Raw genomic sequence first — 19,323 nt, forward strand, 5'->3', positions numbered from 1 at the left:
AAACGCAAACAAGAACAAATGGCAACATATTTCACTCAGTCCAAGAATGTTGCTTTATATGAAAAGATTTCTAGTTTGGACCCTAAATAACCACTTTAGGATTAAACTCTTTTCTTTTTTCTTGCCTATGCAATTCTCAGACCACAACTGGTTCTCCTCTGGAAAATCCAAGTCTAAAAAGGAATGCAGAGATCTTAAAAAGGCCCTGTGACGTTGTTGAAAACGCCTCCCCGTGGTGGCATGTTAAGCTTTTCTATCCTCAGAAAGCTGTAAAGAATGAGATTAGCAGGAGCTCACGTAGGTGCAACCTTGATGGATTATGTTTCCAATAAACAGCTGCAGGTCTGTCCGCTGCAGATGTAGAAATACTGTTTAAATGCTTTCACAACTGAGAATTACAATAGCCTAGTGCTGCCCTCTTCTGGACATTTGACAAAACAGCAAGTCCGGCACACTGTCTTTTTCAGAAAGTACAAACATTCATTTCTAAACAGATTTTAAAAGTTGGAAGATGAAGAAAAATATGACTGGAAAAATTCAGAAAACAGTTTTTTAAACAATTTTTGTGGTTTAATTAATTTCACAAACAGAATCATTTTACAAAAAGAAAACATTAAAACAAAATTGTACCACTCTATTGCATGCCAAGCTGGCAATATCAGCTACATGCAAAAAAAAATATATAACCATCACAGTCAAAAAAATAAAAATATGATCGGACCATTTTCGACCAGAAGGTGGCAGTAAAAAAGGAAAACATTTTTCTACATCTTAAAGAAATGGATTTGTAGTTAAGACTGAGACAGCTGTGTAAAAACACAGAATGGAGGCTCTCTGCTCCACAGCCTGATTGAGACAGTCAGGATGGAGGTGTAACAGGAGGAGCAAGTGCTTTAAGCACACACATACACACACCAACACACACTAGTTTTACCGACACACTTTGAAGCCCTTTAAAAGAAAAAAGGAACCAAAATGAAATGATCAAACCCTCTAACCTCCTGTCAAGATCTCTAAGACGGAGTTCCAAAAAAGAAATATCTAAGGTGTATGGCTTCATTTCAACATTTACTACGTGATGAAAAAAGAAAAGAACAATTTGTTCGAGAGGGGAAAAAAAGCAACAATCTCATAAATAGGATGGTAAAATAAACACAGACAGTTGCCCTGTTTAACCCCACAAAGGAAAGGGTCAGAAATGCAGCTGTAGTTTCCACTAATCAGTAATTTTTGTAAGGATGAACTGACTGTCTGGGACTCTGAGGCGTACTTCCTTCATGTGATGTGTCAAAAGTGTTCCAAAGTGTACAATATTCAAGCATGGATGTAATAAGACCTTTATTTTGAAAGAGTCAAACAGGGTCCCTTTGGTTTTTGAAGTCTGTGTACACTTTTTTTATGCTTTTTTTTTTTTTTTTTTAGAAAATTACAGGCCTCTCATTGCAATTAGCAGGTCTTTAAAAACACACACACACACACACGAGAGCATCCCTTCTTGGTGACGAGCGCTGGCTTCACAAGGGCTGGTGTGGACGTGGTCGATGTGAGGAAGAGGTGGGATCTTGTTTACTCGGTGCTGACCTGCGTGACCTGCGCGTCAGCTGTCTGGCTGGTGGACTGAATAAACATAGGTTGAGTCAGCTCCTGTCCTGCTGGCATCGTCACTTGCTGGATCTGGTACAATTGCTGAGAAACAGAGAGAAGGACACGCTGAAGGTCGTGCAGACTGGGAAATTACAGCATTTTGGGGGGAAACTAAAGTTGTTCCTTAATTATACGTTTAAACACCCTTTTTGAGACATTTATTTGAATCATTTGTGCTTTTTGATGATCAAATATCATCTGGATTTTAGTTTTTACAAAACATTTTTTTTTAAAAAGAAAGAAAGAAAGAAAGAAAAGTAAAGGTGAAGCTGTTTTGTTACCTGTCCATCAGTAAACTGGCTGAACTGCTGCTGTCCTTGCTGCACCTCAGTCTGTGTAATCTGAAATTCAAAAGACGTATTCTATATAGATTATAGTAGTTGTGTGCAGGTGGTGTTTTGCTTGTCGTGGTATTAACCTGCTGGGTGTTTGCAAGAGTCTGAATCTGTCCCTGCACCACTTGCGCTCCAGACACAGGCTGGGCCAGACGGATGTATTGCAGCTGGCCTGTATTTAGTTGCACCTGCAGGCGATGAACAGATGGGGGAGACAGTTCAGTCTGAAGCAAAGGTCATTCCCTCACAGAGGACACGGCCATTTTCCAATGCTGGACAAAACACTCCTTCCCAGGAGTTTTCCCAAACTGTTAATGATTAAAGTTTTAGCTTATTAAAACAAAAAAACAACAAAACTGGTGACGTTATTTTCTATTCCCTTCTCCCCCTCATTCTTTGCTTCTTCTTCAACCCAAACGTCCTAATCGTTCTCCATCTGCCCAGTCTTCTTAACAACGGCCCGTACCGGGATCTGCTGAATCTCCCCCGTGTTGGTGATGATCTGCTGCATGACCTGCATGGTCTGGCCTTGAGCCTGGGCAGACTGGGTTTGACCCTGAGCCGCAGCAGCCTGGACGATCTGCACCTGCTGGCCCTCACCCACCTGCATGGCGACTGGTGCGCTCTGGAGAAGAAAGAAAACAGACTTTATTCCAGGGAAAACTAACATTCTTTAGCGCCTGATGCACAACTGTAAGCCAGCATTCAATGATCCTGTTGAGACATTTTTCAGACAGGTTTGAAGCCCCTTTTGCTTCCAGGAATGGTCAGCGGATATCAAGTCACACCTGCAGACCTCTGTCACCTGAGCAGGTCAGAGTCTGCTCAGCTGCTGCCTGACATGAAATGGGCAAAAGCCAACATGCATCATTTCATTTCTGAAAACAATTTAGATTTCAAAATAAACTTCAGTTAATTGGGCTGTCTTCCACTCAAAATGATTTATATAAAAACTATAATAAAAGATATTTTCCCTGAATCTCTAGTTTGTTAAGTAGGGTGTGTTTTGGTGCGGCAGCAGAATCGAACGGCTGGCCTCTACTACAGTGAATGCAGAAGGATGTGCTTTTACCGTGATGGGGGTGCCTTGTGATTGAACCTGCACCTGCTGTAACTGCTGCATGGTGGCACCCTGCAACATCTGACGGCCGACAGAACAGGATGAGACAAAGACACGCAGTGAGAAAGCAGCGGCTGCAACAAACCCACACAAAATGTAAAGCACCAGCTCCGCATGTGTGTGTTCGAAGAAAAAATAAGAGGAAGGCAAAGAATTAAAGCAGAGATGCACTTCAGCTCGCGACAGACACCAAGCAGCTGAGAAAATAAAAGCACAGGTTTGAAACTAATTGTGGGAATGAGATAAAAAACAAGAATTATTGCAATCCAGAAAAAAATATTTTAGGTGAAAATGTTTATATAAAAATATATGGTAGGAGTTTTGAATTTATTACTGATATTAAATAATGATTTACTAATTATTACAAAAACTTGAGTTTAATTGGATTTAACAGTATTTTTCTCTCAGAAACCTGCAGGAAACAGGAGGTTTGTGCAAACGGGCCTGAATTATAAGCTATTAAAAGCCTCAGACTCCGATGGAAATACATGTTTTGCTGCATTAACACGTTTTTGTGGCATTTTTCTGATGATGTATAAAGAAAAGAAAATCAAAATTGGACTTCTGGATATTTTTTTATTCAAATTGTTCGTCTGAGCTGGAATCTGGATCTAAACTGTACGGCTGGATAAATATTGCTCAGCATTTTTGTTGCACCGGTAATGTTAGGCTGGGGTTGTTAGGGGCTGTAAGCTAGCAGTAGAGGGTAAACAGATAAATACAGGAAGTGAGGGCAGGCTTACCCCGCACAAACTGTCCCACTCACAACTTAGAGGTGATTTCTTTAATAATGTTCAGATATCCAAATATTCAAGAAAATGTATAACGAATCTGATTTCACGATGTGAAGATAAGTGGAGTAACGGATCAACCGGTGTTTGAATAAATCTAAATGTGTAAATTTGAACTACTGAAATGTTTTAATAATCAATAAGCTGTTGATTTTCTTTTTTTGTATCTGCAATGTGTATCAATAACTACTGATTTAATGTGATAATGTGTTCTAAAAATAATCAATAGCCGCGTTTACATGGGCAAAAGTAATCGGAATGAACGCCTGATCGGAAAGAAAATGCGTCATGTAAACGCGCCGTTCGGAATACTCTGCCTCGATCAGACTCGTTCGGATCAGAATTTCTTTCCGATCGAGATAGTCGGGTTATACCGATCGTTTATCCGATCGTGGAGCATGTAAACGGTTCATTCCGATCGTGTGTCACTACTGCTCTGGTTTACGTCACGCATAGACGGTGTTTCGCTGAGAGAAAGCTTTGGAGCGCATACGGGACCGACCAGCTGCTATGCGGACACCCCGTGAAAAGCGCCGCTCCGCTCTCGCCCCGCTGGCTCTCCCCTCTCTTTCACCCCTCACGAGGGAGATGCGGGGCAGAAGCGCTTCGTGCCCCCCGACGCTCACTCGGTCCACTGGCACCCGAGTGAACAGAGGAGCCTGAGTAATAATTTTGTGTCCGAGGGGGGGAGGATGCTTTGTTACGTGTGCATTTTGTAGTTTTGTTATGTGTGGGAGAATTCAGACTGCGAGCCGTCCCGCCGCTCTGGGTTAGCGGCTGCAGGACACTGACAAAACTTTTCAGAGCAGAAATAAATGTCGCTCAGTCCTTTCAACAATCATGTGGATTTGTGTTTCCAGTTGTGTCCCGACAACATAAAGGCTGATGTTATTCCCAGACATTTACGTGCAGCCAAGATGCAGATTGCTGCGTTTCTCGCACGGTCCTGGATTTTGTGTCCATCAAGGCTAATGATCTTAGCCCGTGTTAGCCTGTCCTAGGCCTTCTTCCAGCTTAATTCTTCCACAAAAAAAGCACTGACCACACGGATTAAATATAACGATGAGCGAACAGGCGCTTCATAACATTCATAACATTAATAAAAGCACGTTTGGAAGATCGTCTCGTATTACGAGCTGCTGCACATGCCGTCTGTCTGTGGCAGCGGTTTGTTTACAACGGGACCTATGTCCTCATACGGGTGATTTTACACTACTGCACATGCCCAAATGATTCATTCCGACCGAAAGTGTGAGCCATGGGGACGTTTCTTCTAATCGGAAAAAGGTTTTCTGTGCCCATGTGCACGGGTGATTTTTAACCCGACCATTGATCCGATCAAGATATTCTGCCCATGTAACCGCGGCTAATGATTATTACATAACGGTTACCGTTACTGTTTACTGAAATCATGAATGAATGTTTTCTAAAGATAATCAATCATTACTAGGCACTTGATTTTGTAACTTGAAAAGTTCAAAACCGGATCACAAAACGATATAAAACTATAAAATGAATAAACTCAGTAGGGGTGGGATCATATAACCTCACCTCTTCCCACTCCTTTTTGAGCCATAAACCAAGATCAGCGTGTCTTTAGTTAATGATCACTATATTTAATTAAGCAAATGTGATTTAAGTGTCTATTTTTTTTCTATCTTTGCGTTTCATAATTGTATAAATTCTTTATTGCTTTGACTACAATGCTTGAAATAAAATCAATCAATCAATTTCTGATGAAACTACACAAGTTTTTAAATTTTGGCTAAAAACAGCCTAATCATATTTAAAAGACCACTGGGAACATTTTTACAAAAGATCAAAAGAGGATCGGAGTGAGACTCTAAGGTATTAAAAGGGATTTAACTACCAGTATTCTAGGAATGCATCATGTCAATGACATTGTTCCCACAAGGCTAAATATTACACATTTGTGTTGGCAACAATTCAAATTCGTAATCATTTCAGCATTCAGTTATTTTAAAGTTTTCTGTTTTACTATAGCAAACTTTATAAATCTATGTTAAATTAGACAGTTGTGGGTAATTTCAACTTTTGCTTTCCCTAAAGTTTTGTGTTGACCGTGAACGTCACAACATCCATAGGACAAGTGTCATGGCGTGATATGGGAGGGGGACTGCAGCAGCGCTTGCAGGACAGGGAATCACACCAGGTCTAAGCGAGTATGACAGCTCAGCTAAAGGCAGCCTGCTGAAGCAGCATGAAGCAGCACGGGCAGCTACACAGACAGCATCTGAAGCAGGAAAATGAAGAATTGCAAGGACAAACAATTGGAAGCTGCTCGTGAAAACGAATCCTCATTATCATCTGGGAAATTGATAACTCTGTCACTGAGATGGAAAAAAGTTCCCAAGAGTGAGTGCAGAAGTGCGTTTGTTTGGGGTTTCGTAAAAGCCGTAGAGCTCTTGTAACAAATAATCCCAGTTTTTGTGTGTTTTAGGCTGTTTTTGTGTTGCTAAAAATTTAACAACCTGCTAGAATCACTTCTTTTGGGCATAAGATTTTCCCTTTTCTGTGCACTAAGGATCACCAAAGTGAAGGAAATATCCAACCAAATTAAACTTTGAAAGCAGTTTTAAATAGCTTAAGGTTTTAGTAAACAGCTGGATTTAAAAAATAAAAAACTAACTGTTTTAAAAAAAAAAAATCAAACAGAACGAGGCTGTAAACAATCCAGCTTGTAGCTTGTTTTGGACTTTACCATTTGGGGAGCGTTCCATTCCTGAACATCCATTCAAAACTGATTATTTCACACAGACGTCTCATTCTGTGCCTAAAATGTTCTTATTCCGTTATGGTTTTTCTTGCTCACATGAGGGGGCATGTTCTCGCCCCTCTTTGCAGGAGTTCCAAAGTACCTGTCCCTGCTGCGGCTGTGTGATGATGATCTGTCCGGGCTGGATGGTGGTGGGCGTCTGTGCACCGGGCTGCTGGCCCTGCTGTGCGCCTTGAACCTGCACGGTCCCAGGCTGTTGGGCCAAAGTGAAGTAGTACTGCACCGGCTCTGCGGGGGCTACGGACTGACGCATCTCCTCCTGACGGTGTCACACAAACACACATGTTGGAAGCCTATCACTTCATACATCTCCATGAATTATTTTTGCAGGTGTAATGGTAGAGCAGAGCTGCTCTGATAAATAACTGATGGCCTCCGTCTGGGGTGGAGTAACGTAATCCCGATGTCAGAACCAGCTGAAGAATCAAACTGGCCCATAAACTCTGCAGATCTGAAGAGATGTCTGTCTTTACAGAAATTATTCCAACTATAAAAGACAGCCATAATAATTTTAGATGATTTTAAAGTAGTTTTATAATGAACTCAATAATGTTTTTAACAAAACTCCTGTTAGACATCTTACTTCCTGTATTTTGAGTTTACTCTCAATCAGCACTTCATTTCTCCACTTGTCTCTTGCAGGTAGTCATCCCGCCTTTATGCTTCCGTTTCACATTGAGCAGGACTTTCTCTTAAAGAAGTTTCTCCATCCCCAGAAGCGTAAACACCCCTCTCCCAGCTCCATGACAACACAGCTGAGAGTGTAGGATGTTTACATGCCTGGAGACAGTCTACAAGACAACAAATTTACATTTCCATTAGATTCAGAGAGTGGTCAAAGCCAACATGCTGTGTTTTCCATTGGTTGCGTCAATGTACTGGTGAGAAACTTCATTTTGACAGCAAATATCAATGCATGTTGGCAATAGGGTTTCTGTTGGTGGTTTGTGGCAATAAGATGATGCAAACATCCGACTGAAAGCCCACACTGACAAAATCCCAGCTTCCAGTCAAGGATGTTTACAGCATCTCGACATTGCCAACGTTTTCATATGTTTTCAGATCACCTCCAAAATAAGAGCTTTACTGAGACTGTTACCTGTCGTTTGGGGGGTTTTAGGTCGTCCCGGGGCACAATGTCAATCAGGAAATCAAACTGGTCGAACTTTGTTATTGCCATGGCAATATCGTTCCTCTGTAAAAGGATATAAAAAAATATAAATAAAAACATTCAGCTGCCACCTTAAGATCTGATGTTAATAGACATACAGAAGTAAATACAACATCTGATTGTCTTCAAAATAAAATAACTATCAACTATTTCAATTTTTGTTCCAAGTCCCACTCTGATTATCTTTTGTTCTTTTGTAAAAGCATTTCCAGTGGGTTTTTTTAACTATTATTATGCCGTTTTTAGGCAAGATAAAAAAAACTGTCGTTTTCTAGAACATAGTTTCAGAGCAGCAGTTACTCATTAGAAATTCACCTCTGAGGTGTGGGTGGTTCTGCTGGTGCGGAAGTAACAGTCCCACCCAGAACTCGGCTAATATCCCATCATCCATTTGTCTATAAGCTCTCCCACTAGCTTACATTCCCTCACAACCCCAAGCTAACATTAGCAGTTCAACAAACTAGCGAGCAACATTTGAACGCTCCATCCATTCAGTTTTGAGACGGATGCCAGCTCAGATGAGAATAATGAATACATTCATGTGTCTATTTGTCTGCAAGTGGATGCATAGGAATGGAGCAGAGCAGGGAGAGTTTATGTTAAAAAAAACATCCAAAACACGATTTTCCTTGGAGTGGGTCTTTAAACAAACTGCTATTTATATAATAAACTATAGTAACCAATCAAGATCTGATTAAAGCAAGTTAATTAATAATATATTTAACTGAGAAAATATTGTGCGTGTGTGTATATATACATATATATATATATATATTTAACTGCCTGTTTTCTCCGTCTTTATAACTTCTATGGAAAATAAGCAAATTTCTAATACAAAAAAAATAAAAGAAATAACATTAAAAAAGGAAATCTGCATCAGAGATATGTAAATTGGCTTTCCCTCACTATCTTGAGGAGGTTCAGTTCTCACTCATCCTATATCTTTAGCTGTGTTCTGTCTGCATGGAATTTTCCACAGGATATTGGCTGTCAGGACCCCCTTCCAACCCCCACATTGTGGCCTTCCATGTACTACAGGCTATTTATAGAAGCTTGATTAATATCTGGTAACATCAGGTCACATCTACACTTGCTCTATTGATGAGCGTTGCTATGTTGACCCAATTGGCGTGGCTTCTTTACAACAGGACTGTATGTTTCTTGCGTAAATCAAGGACAACCATTTCACCGTTTGGACAAAAGAAAAACCATCTTTTAGAGGCTGAGTTGTTGCATGAGTTGATGCGTCAACTTTTTTGTGAAATGCAAGTAACTACTTATCAAAGTTTCATCAGTGACAGTGAGCCCAGAGCTGAAGGTACTTTGATGATAACCAACTGGGATTAACTCATCTTTTTTTCGAGCCTCACAGGCTAGCATCCATGAACTGCTAATCTTACACAGGAATGTTGGATGGATCAAGTGGATTTAGGAGCTTTCGTGTTCTTCTACAGGTGAGACCTACTAATTTTTACCCAACTGTTGTCATCAGTAGCTGCAATCTCCTGCCTTCCTTTTTCTTGGAACTATGACCACGTCGGGACAGTCAAACTTGGCTTACAATTTGCAAGCAAATCCATTTGTGACATGAGGGCTACTGCCTGCGTAGCTTTGCTTTTAAAGAAGAAAAACCTCAACTGACAGACGGGGATTAAGGGGTTATAGGTGTGATGTAATTAAGAAGATGGAAAGCCAAATATTTTTGGAGTTTGAACAATAAACTAAGATTAATCGAAAAAGAGAAGCAAACTTTAAGAAGTCCCTGGTTTCTTCATCTGTGCTGCGATGTCTTCAGAATAAACGGATTTGTTTACCAACACGGGTGGATGAAGCTCCAACATGTGACTGACCTGTAGAGTACGCCTCTTGTTGTCCTCCGTGTGGATCCACGCTCGGAGGGTGAGCTCTGTGATGAAGATCTGAGCAGCTTTGGCAAACAGTACAGGAGCCTCGGCGCTGATCATCTGCACAGAGGAGCGTCACACCTGATCAAACAAGCCCACAAACTTTTAGCTCTGACCGATTCCTGGCCTGGGCGAACCGTGACCAGAACACATTTAACAAACATTTTACAAGCATGGAGGCAGCACAGCTGTTGCAGCTCACAGAGGGATCTTTCCCTCAGTTATGCTAGTGATCTCTTGATCTCTTAACTGCTTTAAGCTTCTGCCTCTCTAAGAGGATAGCATACAACTCTTGACACGACACATTCAAAGCTTGCCAATCCTAAAAAGTCTTATTAATGACTGAGCAGTCCTCGTTCCTCAAATAAAGTAACAGGAGGCCAAACTCTCATTACCGAGTGCTACATAATTAAACAAAGGGGTTTAATGTCACAATGAGCAAGTTCAGAAAAACTAAACTTGCAGGCGTTTCTACAAAAGCTGTACTATAAGAGATCATGAAAATGGTAACATGAATTTCAGATTTTTTTGGGAATATCGTAAACATTTGCTAATTAATAAAAGTATGTAAAAATTCAACTTAATAATTTAGATTTGGGAATTCATTATAAAAATGTATTTACTCCTGACTTTAATACCTGAGACAATATTTTCATAGCAACACTACCTTGACGTCTTCATCCAACTTCATGATTTTCTTGATTCGAGCCAAAGGCAGCTCCTGCACACGAAAGTCCTTCTGAAAAAAATGCATATTGCAAACAATTAAAGATTTAACTGTGTCTGAGAAACGGGAAAGCGTGGGGAATTTGTGTAGTTTATGCTTTGATCAAGTACACATCGGTAAGTGTAATGTACCAAAGTCAAGTTCCTGATCTCCTCCATGACACGTGGCCAGAAGGACTGCAAGGTTTGCTGAGCATCGCTGACTCCCGTCCCAAACCCATCTGCAGACATCTTTTAATCTGTTATAAAAAAGACAAACAAACATGAATGCAAAAGCGTCATTTGAAAATGGAAAACAAACACAGCCAATGCACAGCAGTTGAAGAACACCCGGGAGTTTCTATTAGTTTTCTTACGTGATGTTTACATGCCAAAGACACCACTCAACCATGGCCACAATCTGCCTGATCACAAAAGAATCTTTTATTTTCAGCACTCAATGGCAGCCCCTCAACAAACAACATTTCATGTCCAACTAAAGGCTGCTAATGACCTCGGACGAGAGGACAGCACATGAAACAACAAAATCCACGCCAAAACCTTCATTTACATCAAACGAATCTAAAATTCCAGACCTAAAATTGTAAAATAAAAATAAAGTAATTAACATCTGTGTATAAATTCAAAACGGCTTGTGACAAGATCCTTGGATTTAAAAAAAAAGGCTCCAGCAGGTTACTATGGCATGCCAGGAATCTGGTGAGGGAATATTTGCCTGCCTGTCTGAACACGTTAAGTAAAAACATCTATCAGGGATGAAGGGGAAAAAAACATGGGACTGAACAAGACATGAGCGTGTGAAACTGATCAGGAGAAACAAGACTCATTTGTGTGCCTTACTTGGGGAGGTTTAGAGCTTTGTCCAGTTCAGCATTAACTCAGTCTTCAAACTAAGAACCACTGCTTTTAAGTGGGGGAGGTAAAGCAGAGACAGTGCCAAAGACAGACTGCTGAACAAGCCAGCTAAGTGGGTCAAACATGGCAGAAGGAATGGCCAAAACAGAGACATGACCCTACATAGAGGAAGCGTTCCAGGAAGTGGAGAACCTCCACTTTTAGCTCATCTTTGTTCTGTCATTCTGGGCCAATAAGGCCGAATAATTTCATTTCTGAACCACCTGATGTGTCGTCTCAATACACTGCTTCATTGTGAGCGATCATTTGGACTGTAGCTCGGGATCAGCTCTTTTCTTCGTGCCCCTGAAGCCATTGGTAAATATTTCACACCAATAAATCATCTATTCAGAATTAAGACACTTCACCTGTCTGATTTTTGACAGGAAAGATTGCTTCTCTGGCACTTTTAGAAGTTATTAAATAATAAAGAAGCAGCATGGCAGCGTCCTGCACTGTCATTTAGTTTTGGACAGATAAAGCCTAAATCAATAAGAGAGAATGGCGTGTGAGAGGAGAGTTTTTGAATCAATCAATCAGGCTGCATGTAGCCATTGCGTTGCCAGGCAAATGATTGACCTTGACAGTCTCTGACTTCCACGTCCAACCGTCCAGCACTCAGTTGCATTTCAAGGTTGATTGAAGACCAGTAGACCCCAAAACAATCCCAGCATTCCTCAAAACAGGAGGGACTAATGGGAACTTGAGTTTTTCTTCTCCTTAGCAACAAAGAAGCTTCTCTTTTGAAATTACTTTATGGCCCACGAGTTCCAACAAAAAAAGCCATTTGATCTTCCAGCTAAGAAGTGTTTTAATGAGAACTGCAAGTGAACAACCATCAGATTGCATTCTAGAACAGTGTTTTGTTACAGAAGTTGTAGAATGACTGTCAACCACAAAAGTCTCCCCCGCTCTCTAACCCTGTGACCTTTGATATAAACACTCTGCCATGCACTAACCACAGTGACATGGCGAAGGTGGTTGCAAGAAGGGAAAGGAGATGAAGGGGTGACAAGACAAGCTGCAGCGTGAGAAAGAAGGAAAAAAAACATGAGAAAAGAAGGGGGGCCAGGAGCCAACATGCTTATTCAGCTTGCTACCACCTTCAACCTACAGTACAGCAGCATAGTGACATTACCATATGTGCGTAGCATTGGTGAAAAGTTTGTGTAGGAGCCTGTTTTCTTGCACAGTAAAATGTAATTTGTTCTGCAAGTCTAATATACCAAACGCGCTCAACTGAAAGGTTTTGAGCTTTCTCAAAGCATAGAAGCCAAATAACAGCAAAAAGCAGGTATCAAGAAGCCTCACCTTCATTAAGAATAAGCATAAGTAGATTTCAGATGTCCAATCTTGAAAGTTTTTTCCAAACCCAAGCTTGTGAGCAAACTTGCCATATTATTGTTCCTTTAAAGTCTTTATAAATACACCTCATACATGTAGTTTAATGAGAACATGCCATTTATGAGAGCCCTTTTGATTAAGGCCTTTGTACTGTCCAATGAATCAGACAAACTTGTCTGTGCTACATTGTTCTAAACTGCTACTGTATGCTATATTAGGACCCACATTGATGCGCATCGTTCCTCGTCGCTGCAGTGCTGCTGTCCTTCATCAGGTCACAGGGATAGAAAATTGACAGGGTTGAATTTCCTACAAACTTCCGTTTGATGTCTTTAAAGCAAACCTTTGCATTTGGACAACTTTAGCAACACACAGCTAAACTAGCTCTTCCTCATTTAGTCGCTCTTCTCCATTAGTTCCTACTCTGTGCCTGAGCGTTTCTCATTTCCTTTGTCTACTAACTTTCACCCGATTGCCCTCACCCAACCTCCTGGAGAAAGTCAATGGCGCTCTGCTTGCAGCAGCTAGATCAGCATTAATGTTCTTCCGCTGGCCTGGTCCCACATCTTTCCACCTCATCCTCATCTCCTTCCTGGTTTCTAGCAGGTCGCACTGAGTGACCGGTAACAGCAATGCTGCTCTGATGTCACGCAAATTTATGTTACCATTTATCTCAAGGATAAAAGCCTTAAAAAAAGACTGTTAAAACTGAAAACATTATCATACTGTGTTTTTATTCTATGTTTGTTAAATTTGTGAAAAGAACCAAGCAGACAGAATCAAAACCATCAGTCAATATCCCCATGGGTTAACATTCAAATCATTTATTTGTACACAGCTTTCATTCGAAATCGCTGCATTGTAAAGTAAATGTGTCCAAAGGTCTGAAATTTCCTATTGGACAGCTTTTTAAAACTCACAGTCCTACAGGAAAGCTGTCTGTCACGCTTCCAAAACGAAAAAAAAGTGCTTAATTCTCCCCATATCTTAGAGGGAACAAATGGCCAAACATTAAAGTCCATTTGTTCCCAAATAGGGAACTATCTGACAACGAAATGCATAAATAACAGTACTGACAGATGCCACATAAAGACGAGCTGGCATGGATACAGCATGCTGGGTAAATGATTTACTCCTAAAAAGAAAGAAAGTGGGGGGAAAAAAGTTCCCAGTCTAAAATTATAAACTACTACCGGTACTTTGATACATGCAATAATTTGACAAATACTGGAGCAAGTTTTTTGTAAATTGAAAAAAAAAAAAAAAAAAAAAGGAGCGGAGGACACTTCAACAAAAGTAATGATCACTGCGGGCTGCAGTGCAACATTATCCTTTTGGATCTGGCTGTACCAAACTGTCTGACCAAACGGCCCGGTTTAAGTTTGCCCTTGGTTCTGCTTCAGGCAAACTCCAGGAAGTGCTAGTCACTGATCTCCCAAGGTCATTTGACAGAGGGGAAAAGAGACCAGCGAGGGAGGAGGGTGAGAAAGAGATGAAAGAGACGGAGAGAGGGGGGGGGGGGGGGGGGCAGAAATGGACAGGTTTTTCAACTTTCACTGCGCCACTTAAGTGACCCTAACGGTTTAGGACTCCCGCTTTCCAAGAAGGTTTGAACATATAAAACTCAAAACATTGCACAGTGTACATATTAACTGCATTCAGCATTCTTCTGTGGATTTCTCCTCCACTCATCAACATTTCTTTGCTGACGGAGATCCTGCTGGAGACATTCTCACATTCCTGTGACCTTCATCCAACGTAAAGCCCAGTTACTGGCGTTAAAGTAGGCAGGCCTAAAAGGTACCTGCATACTACAAGGAGACTCCACCTGCCAGCCTCCAGGCAGAAGTGTACACACGTGAGAAATACAGAAAGGCCAAGGACGCACACAGCCATTTTGGTCACCTTAACGAAAGCTGATTGGGTGACTTGTTTCCTCAATTTGTTTTTCCCCTCGTGTATCTATAGTTCAGCTTAGGCCACAAATGATATTCAAATCTCATGCAGACAGCAGCCAACCCTGGGATTTGGCAGTAAGAGCTTCAACTTAAGAGTTATTTTTAGTCTCCCTCTCTCAATCTCTATTTTTCCTCTTTCCCCGACGGTGCTCCATTTTATCAAAAGGCACCAACAGAAAGTTTCACTGTAGGCAGCAGGAGAGACAGCGAAGTCGCTATGAAAAAGAGGCATCCTCCGAAGACTCCATCAGAAGAGATCAGATCAAACTATTAGCCTCCGCTGCCCCTGAAGCTGACAGGCTGACAGTCTGTCCCATCTGGGCGTCTAGCGCTGTCAGGGAGGAGGGGCTGTAGGGGGTCCCGAGGTCACTGCAACCAGCTGCACCTCCACCCCTGGGGACCCCTGACACCAACAATGTGACAACACTGAGAGCTATCTGCACAGCTCTTTATATACAACATTTAAGCTTTAAAAGTGATCCTATAACACTCATCTGTCCAGAATGGGGGAAAAAACATTTAAAAAGTAATCAAAATAAGGGTATAAACTGAAAATTCATGGTAGTTTAAAGTCAAAGCAAGAAATGTAAAGATAGAAAGGCTTGACCTTATGTGATTAATTTGACCTCAAAAGAGAAAAACACCTAAATAGGTACTCAATAACAGTTACAGATGGTTTAAGATAAAAAGCATCAATGCTGCAGTGAAGTGACAGTTCAAGGACATGGAAGAAAGATGCACACAACTCCAAGGACAGACTGTCTCTCTGCTACACAGAGTGATGGAAAGCCATCCAGAAATGAAAAGAGAGATAAACAGATTCTTTCTGAAACTCTTTCTGAAACTTTTGCTTGACAGATGTTCCTAGAGTCGTCACTTACCGCCGTGTCCTTCATGGTGAATGATCTGCCCTGTTGGGAGCACAGCAGAATAGATGGAAACAGATAGCCCTGCTCAAATCTCCTTGAGAGCAGCAGCAAGCGCAGAGGTTGACAGAACAACTCTCTCATGCTCCTTCACTTCCTGCAGATCATATCAACACACAAAAGGCTCCACTGGACGTCCCTTTAAAAAAAAAAAACCTATAATCTTGGACACAGTTAAAACCATTGACGCCTCTACCCCTCCCCCTTTCTTCCAATCTCATTTTACACATTGCTCAGTCTCCTTCAAACAGTCCCCTCAACGTCCTCCTGGACACGTCTTCCACTTCTCAACTTGCTGAACATGTGTCTTTCTTTTGTATTAGTTATTCTCGGAGATTTCCTCCACTCTCCTTGGCCACTGTCCCATAAGTTTGTCTTTGAAAGACCCTTGTCAGGTGCAGAAAAGAGGGTGATAAGGGGCAAAAAAAGAAGAAAATCCCAGCAGATTAACATTACAGCGGCACTCCCGACTCACAGACAAAAAAAAATCTCTAGCCTCCTTCCCCTTTAACATTCAAGCGTAATCAATCTAGCATGCTACATGATACTCAAACCCCTCCTTACGCCCAAATCCCACCTCCGCCGACACACAAAACCAATGCCAGGACGGGCTCCTCTTTTCCCATTGAATACTTCACACACCAATCAGCTGTGACTCCTCCCCTCCCATTCCTCTTTCTTTAGCCCAACCCCCTAGTACAGACAGCTAACTTCCTGTTCTAAGTTACCTTGAGCTGCAGGATAGGGGTCAGTGAAAAGAAAGGAGGAAGAGAAAGTAGATACGAAAAGACAGGGGGGGGGGGAGTTGTAAAAAGCTCCTCAGGGAGTGTGTGAGGAAGAGCTAGTGAAGGCTTGCCTCTTCATGGTTTGTTCTCAAGCGGCGTCTACCTCTTCTCCCGCTGGTCATATGGGAAAGAATCCACGGGCTGCTCTCTGACAACTGCTCTCTGCTTATTTACAATGTCAAACTAAATGTCTCCCTACGCTCCGCCTTCGAGCCGCTGCTACAGGCTGGCTGCGGAGTGATGCAGGCGGCCAGGCTACACCTCACTGGCTGAGAGAGAGAAGTGCCAGAATCAATGCCGCATGTTGCATCCACATGATTTAAAGTACAAAAGCATACTAGTCAGCCTCCTTGTCTCATGTGTGTACTCAGGCTCACACGCACAACCACACTAATGCACATTTTGTCCTTGCCTCCTTATTTATTCTTATTTGCTTATTGTTATTATTGTTGCTGGTTTACCTGCAAGTATTAAGAAAATTCACAACACTGTTCGGCAAAAATATTTTGATATTCTGCGTGGACATACATTTAAAAGCTGAAATTAAGGAATATTTAAAAATAAATAAATAACTTGACAGAGCCTAAAAGCCCAAAGTTTGAAAAGTAAAAACTGGACGAAAAATAACGGAATTATTTTATCAATAAAAATGTATCAGCTGATGAGAGAGCAGCTGTGGAAGATGGTGGCATTCCTCTATTTGTGGTTAAACACGACGAAGATTACGAGTGAGAGCTAACAAACACACACATTGTTGTCTTGACCCTTCAGACTATGCTTACAGCAACTTCCACAATTCATACGTCATCACAAAACCACACCAGCAATGTCTGACAATGTCCTTCTTGTGCGCTCCACACTGGTTAAATGTGCGCACGTTCGACTCAAAAACATTTACTTTGAAAGACCAAAGAAGGATTCCACTGCTCATGTGCAGAACTCATGATAGTTGATGCCATATTAGCTAGGTACTAGGTTTCCTAGTACTAGAAACGTGTTCATGAACTCTATGTAAAACAGAAAATAAACTCTAGAAAAGTACAAAAGTACAAGGCTAATGCTGTACTTTGCTGCAACTTAAGGTTTTGAAGAACAGAATAGAAAGCAAACCTGCACCATCAATGAAAACCTGAGGGGGAGGGGAACTGGAAGGATGGAGAAGGACAGAGAGGAGAATTGTTTCAGAATAGGAGGGGTGAAATAAATGAAGGGAGGAAGAGGGAACATGACAGACTCAAAAGAAACAGAGCTAAATGTTCCTTTTTGTAGTTTCACATGGAGCATGAAGACAGGGAAAGGTACTTCCAGCAGCCAGTTAAACATGGAGTCGAGATGTAAAAAAAACCAATTAAAAAAACAATAGATATCAAATGTATTAGCAAGTTTCTTCTATGTAGATGAACCAAAAAAAAAAAAAAAGTCATGACATATGCCAAGGTCACAGAACACATTAAACCTTCCCATGACCTCTGCAGCCATACCAGAAACATTTTTGCTTTCGTTGATGCTTTTTCGAGATAAGCATACACCAAAACAGACGGTGAGTTTGATAAACACAGAAACCCTCGCGGTTAGCCATTCAGCCACAAACATGCAAATACATAACAACCTGGACTCAACTGGTAAAGTTAGCTTAAACTACAGGAAAGACCGTTTTTTATTTGTATTTACGCTGATAACAAAACATCAAAAAGCCTCAAATAATTTAGATCAAAGTGGGTATTTATTACGTAAAATGCAGCACCGCTGCACCTAGCAAAAAGTTATTATAGTATTTCAAAAAGTTTTTTATTTATTTTAGATAAATTGTGCCTCTGACATATTTTTTTAGCATTCCTGCAAACATTTTAGAAGTGCAATTTCACAATTTTACCCACCCAGCGAGTGTCAGATATGTTAGCTTAGAATTTCAGACATAATATTCTCATAAGATTCCTGTTATCCTTTGAAACGATGGTAACTTCATGGAAATTGTACCTCAAAGCAAATTAAATAGGCGGGAGACAACGCTAGGTTTTAGTCCCAACAACGCTGCAATAAATTTAAACCACGGCCGCTAAAATATTGGAAATATTAAATGTGATGTAGTGTTAGCTTAAACATCTCGGCTGCCAAAACAGTTAACGGGGAAAGAGGGCAAACAAAGCGCCGATGGTGAACTTTAGAATGGTCATCCGTGCCTTCTCGGTACCGATAGTGAAGTTAGTGTTAGCACCTTGTAGACGGCTAGTCTTACAAATGTGCGTGCAGTTCGTCGTAATATTAATTACTAAATCGCAAACTAGTTCTGTCATCATGTGAAAGTTTGCAAATCTTGGAAGAAACGGACTAACCAATAAAGACAACGTTTGGGTCTGTCCTTCAGACCAATCAAACCTCGGACTAGATTCCACCAATCAAGGTTTGTAAGGCTAAGCTCGTTCTGAAACTGACGCCATTCGGGGTCTGATAGGAATAGCCAGTGTTCAACAAAACGAATGGTAATGAGAACCAAAATGGCGGACACAAAGCAGTGGTTTCCCAACCGCCGATGATACTTTCAGCGGGCCACCAATAAGCGCCTCAGAGAGCGGGGAGGGAAATGGCGCCTGTGTTCATCACCCAAAACAATCGTCTATTGGTCAAGAACAGCAAATGGAAAAAAGGCCAATTAATTGCCGCAATTTCGACCTATCACGAGTGTACACGGCAAACACATCAATGAAATTTAATTTCTTACTTATGCTCTTTTGCGGCTTCGCGGTGAAGTCCAGTGCGGCGTATTATTTATTTTATTTAGCTTGCAAAGGGAAACAAGATGGCTGCTACCTCATACCGGAAAGGGATGAACGTACGAACGCGATGACGTATAGGTCACGACGGCATCATCCTGATACTATAAAATGCAAAAAAAAACTATAAATGCCAAATAAATTATGCAAATCAAAC

The 19,323-nt window shown here is 41.2% G+C and overlaps 1 protein-coding gene and 2 non-coding genes across 16 annotated transcripts; all 3 read right to left on the bottom strand.

Annotated features, from left to right (window-relative positions):
* Positions 1-548: 548 nt before the first annotated feature.
* On the bottom strand, positions 549-19,252 carry nfyc (nuclear transcription factor Y, gamma). 14 transcript variants are annotated; one of them, XM_011481226.4, is made up of 11 exons: positions 19,115-19,252; positions 10,621-10,727; positions 10,430-10,498; positions 9,709-9,822; positions 7,787-7,882; positions 6,770-6,946; positions 3,052-3,120; positions 2,446-2,604; positions 2,063-2,167; positions 1,926-1,985; positions 549-1,686 (listed from the first exon to the last, which is right to left on the bottom strand). In XM_011481226.4, exons 2-11 carry the CDS (start codon positions 10,717-10,719, stop codon positions 1,567-1,569), a joined length of 1,068 nt encoding a protein of 355 aa, XP_011479528.1. In that variant the 5' UTR covers positions 10,720-10,727; positions 19,115-19,252; the 3' UTR covers positions 549-1,566. The 14 variants fall into 14 exon arrangements, with proteins under 14 accessions (XP_011479528.1, XP_011479524.1, XP_078810741.1 ...); XM_011481222.4 differs by having other exon boundaries at positions 10,430-10,501; XM_078954615.1 differs by lacking the exon at positions 19,115-19,252 and adding an exon at positions 18,729-18,929.
* On the bottom strand, positions 7,414-7,523 carry mir30c (microRNA mir-30c). The gene has a single exon (NR_107144.1). It is a non-coding gene; the product is annotated as a microRNA mir-30c (primary transcript).
* Positions 7,591-7,696, bottom strand: mir30e (microRNA mir-30e). The gene has a single exon (NR_107143.1). It is a non-coding gene; the product is annotated as a microRNA mir-30e (primary transcript).
* Positions 19,253-19,323: the final 71 nt, after the last annotated feature.

Source organism: Oryzias latipes, chromosome 11 (genome assembly GCF_053564925.1).
Source record: "Oryzias latipes strain Hd-rR chromosome 11, Olatipes_Hd-rR_3.1".
NCBI lineage: Eukaryota > Metazoa > Chordata > Actinopteri > Beloniformes > Adrianichthyidae > Oryzias > Oryzias latipes.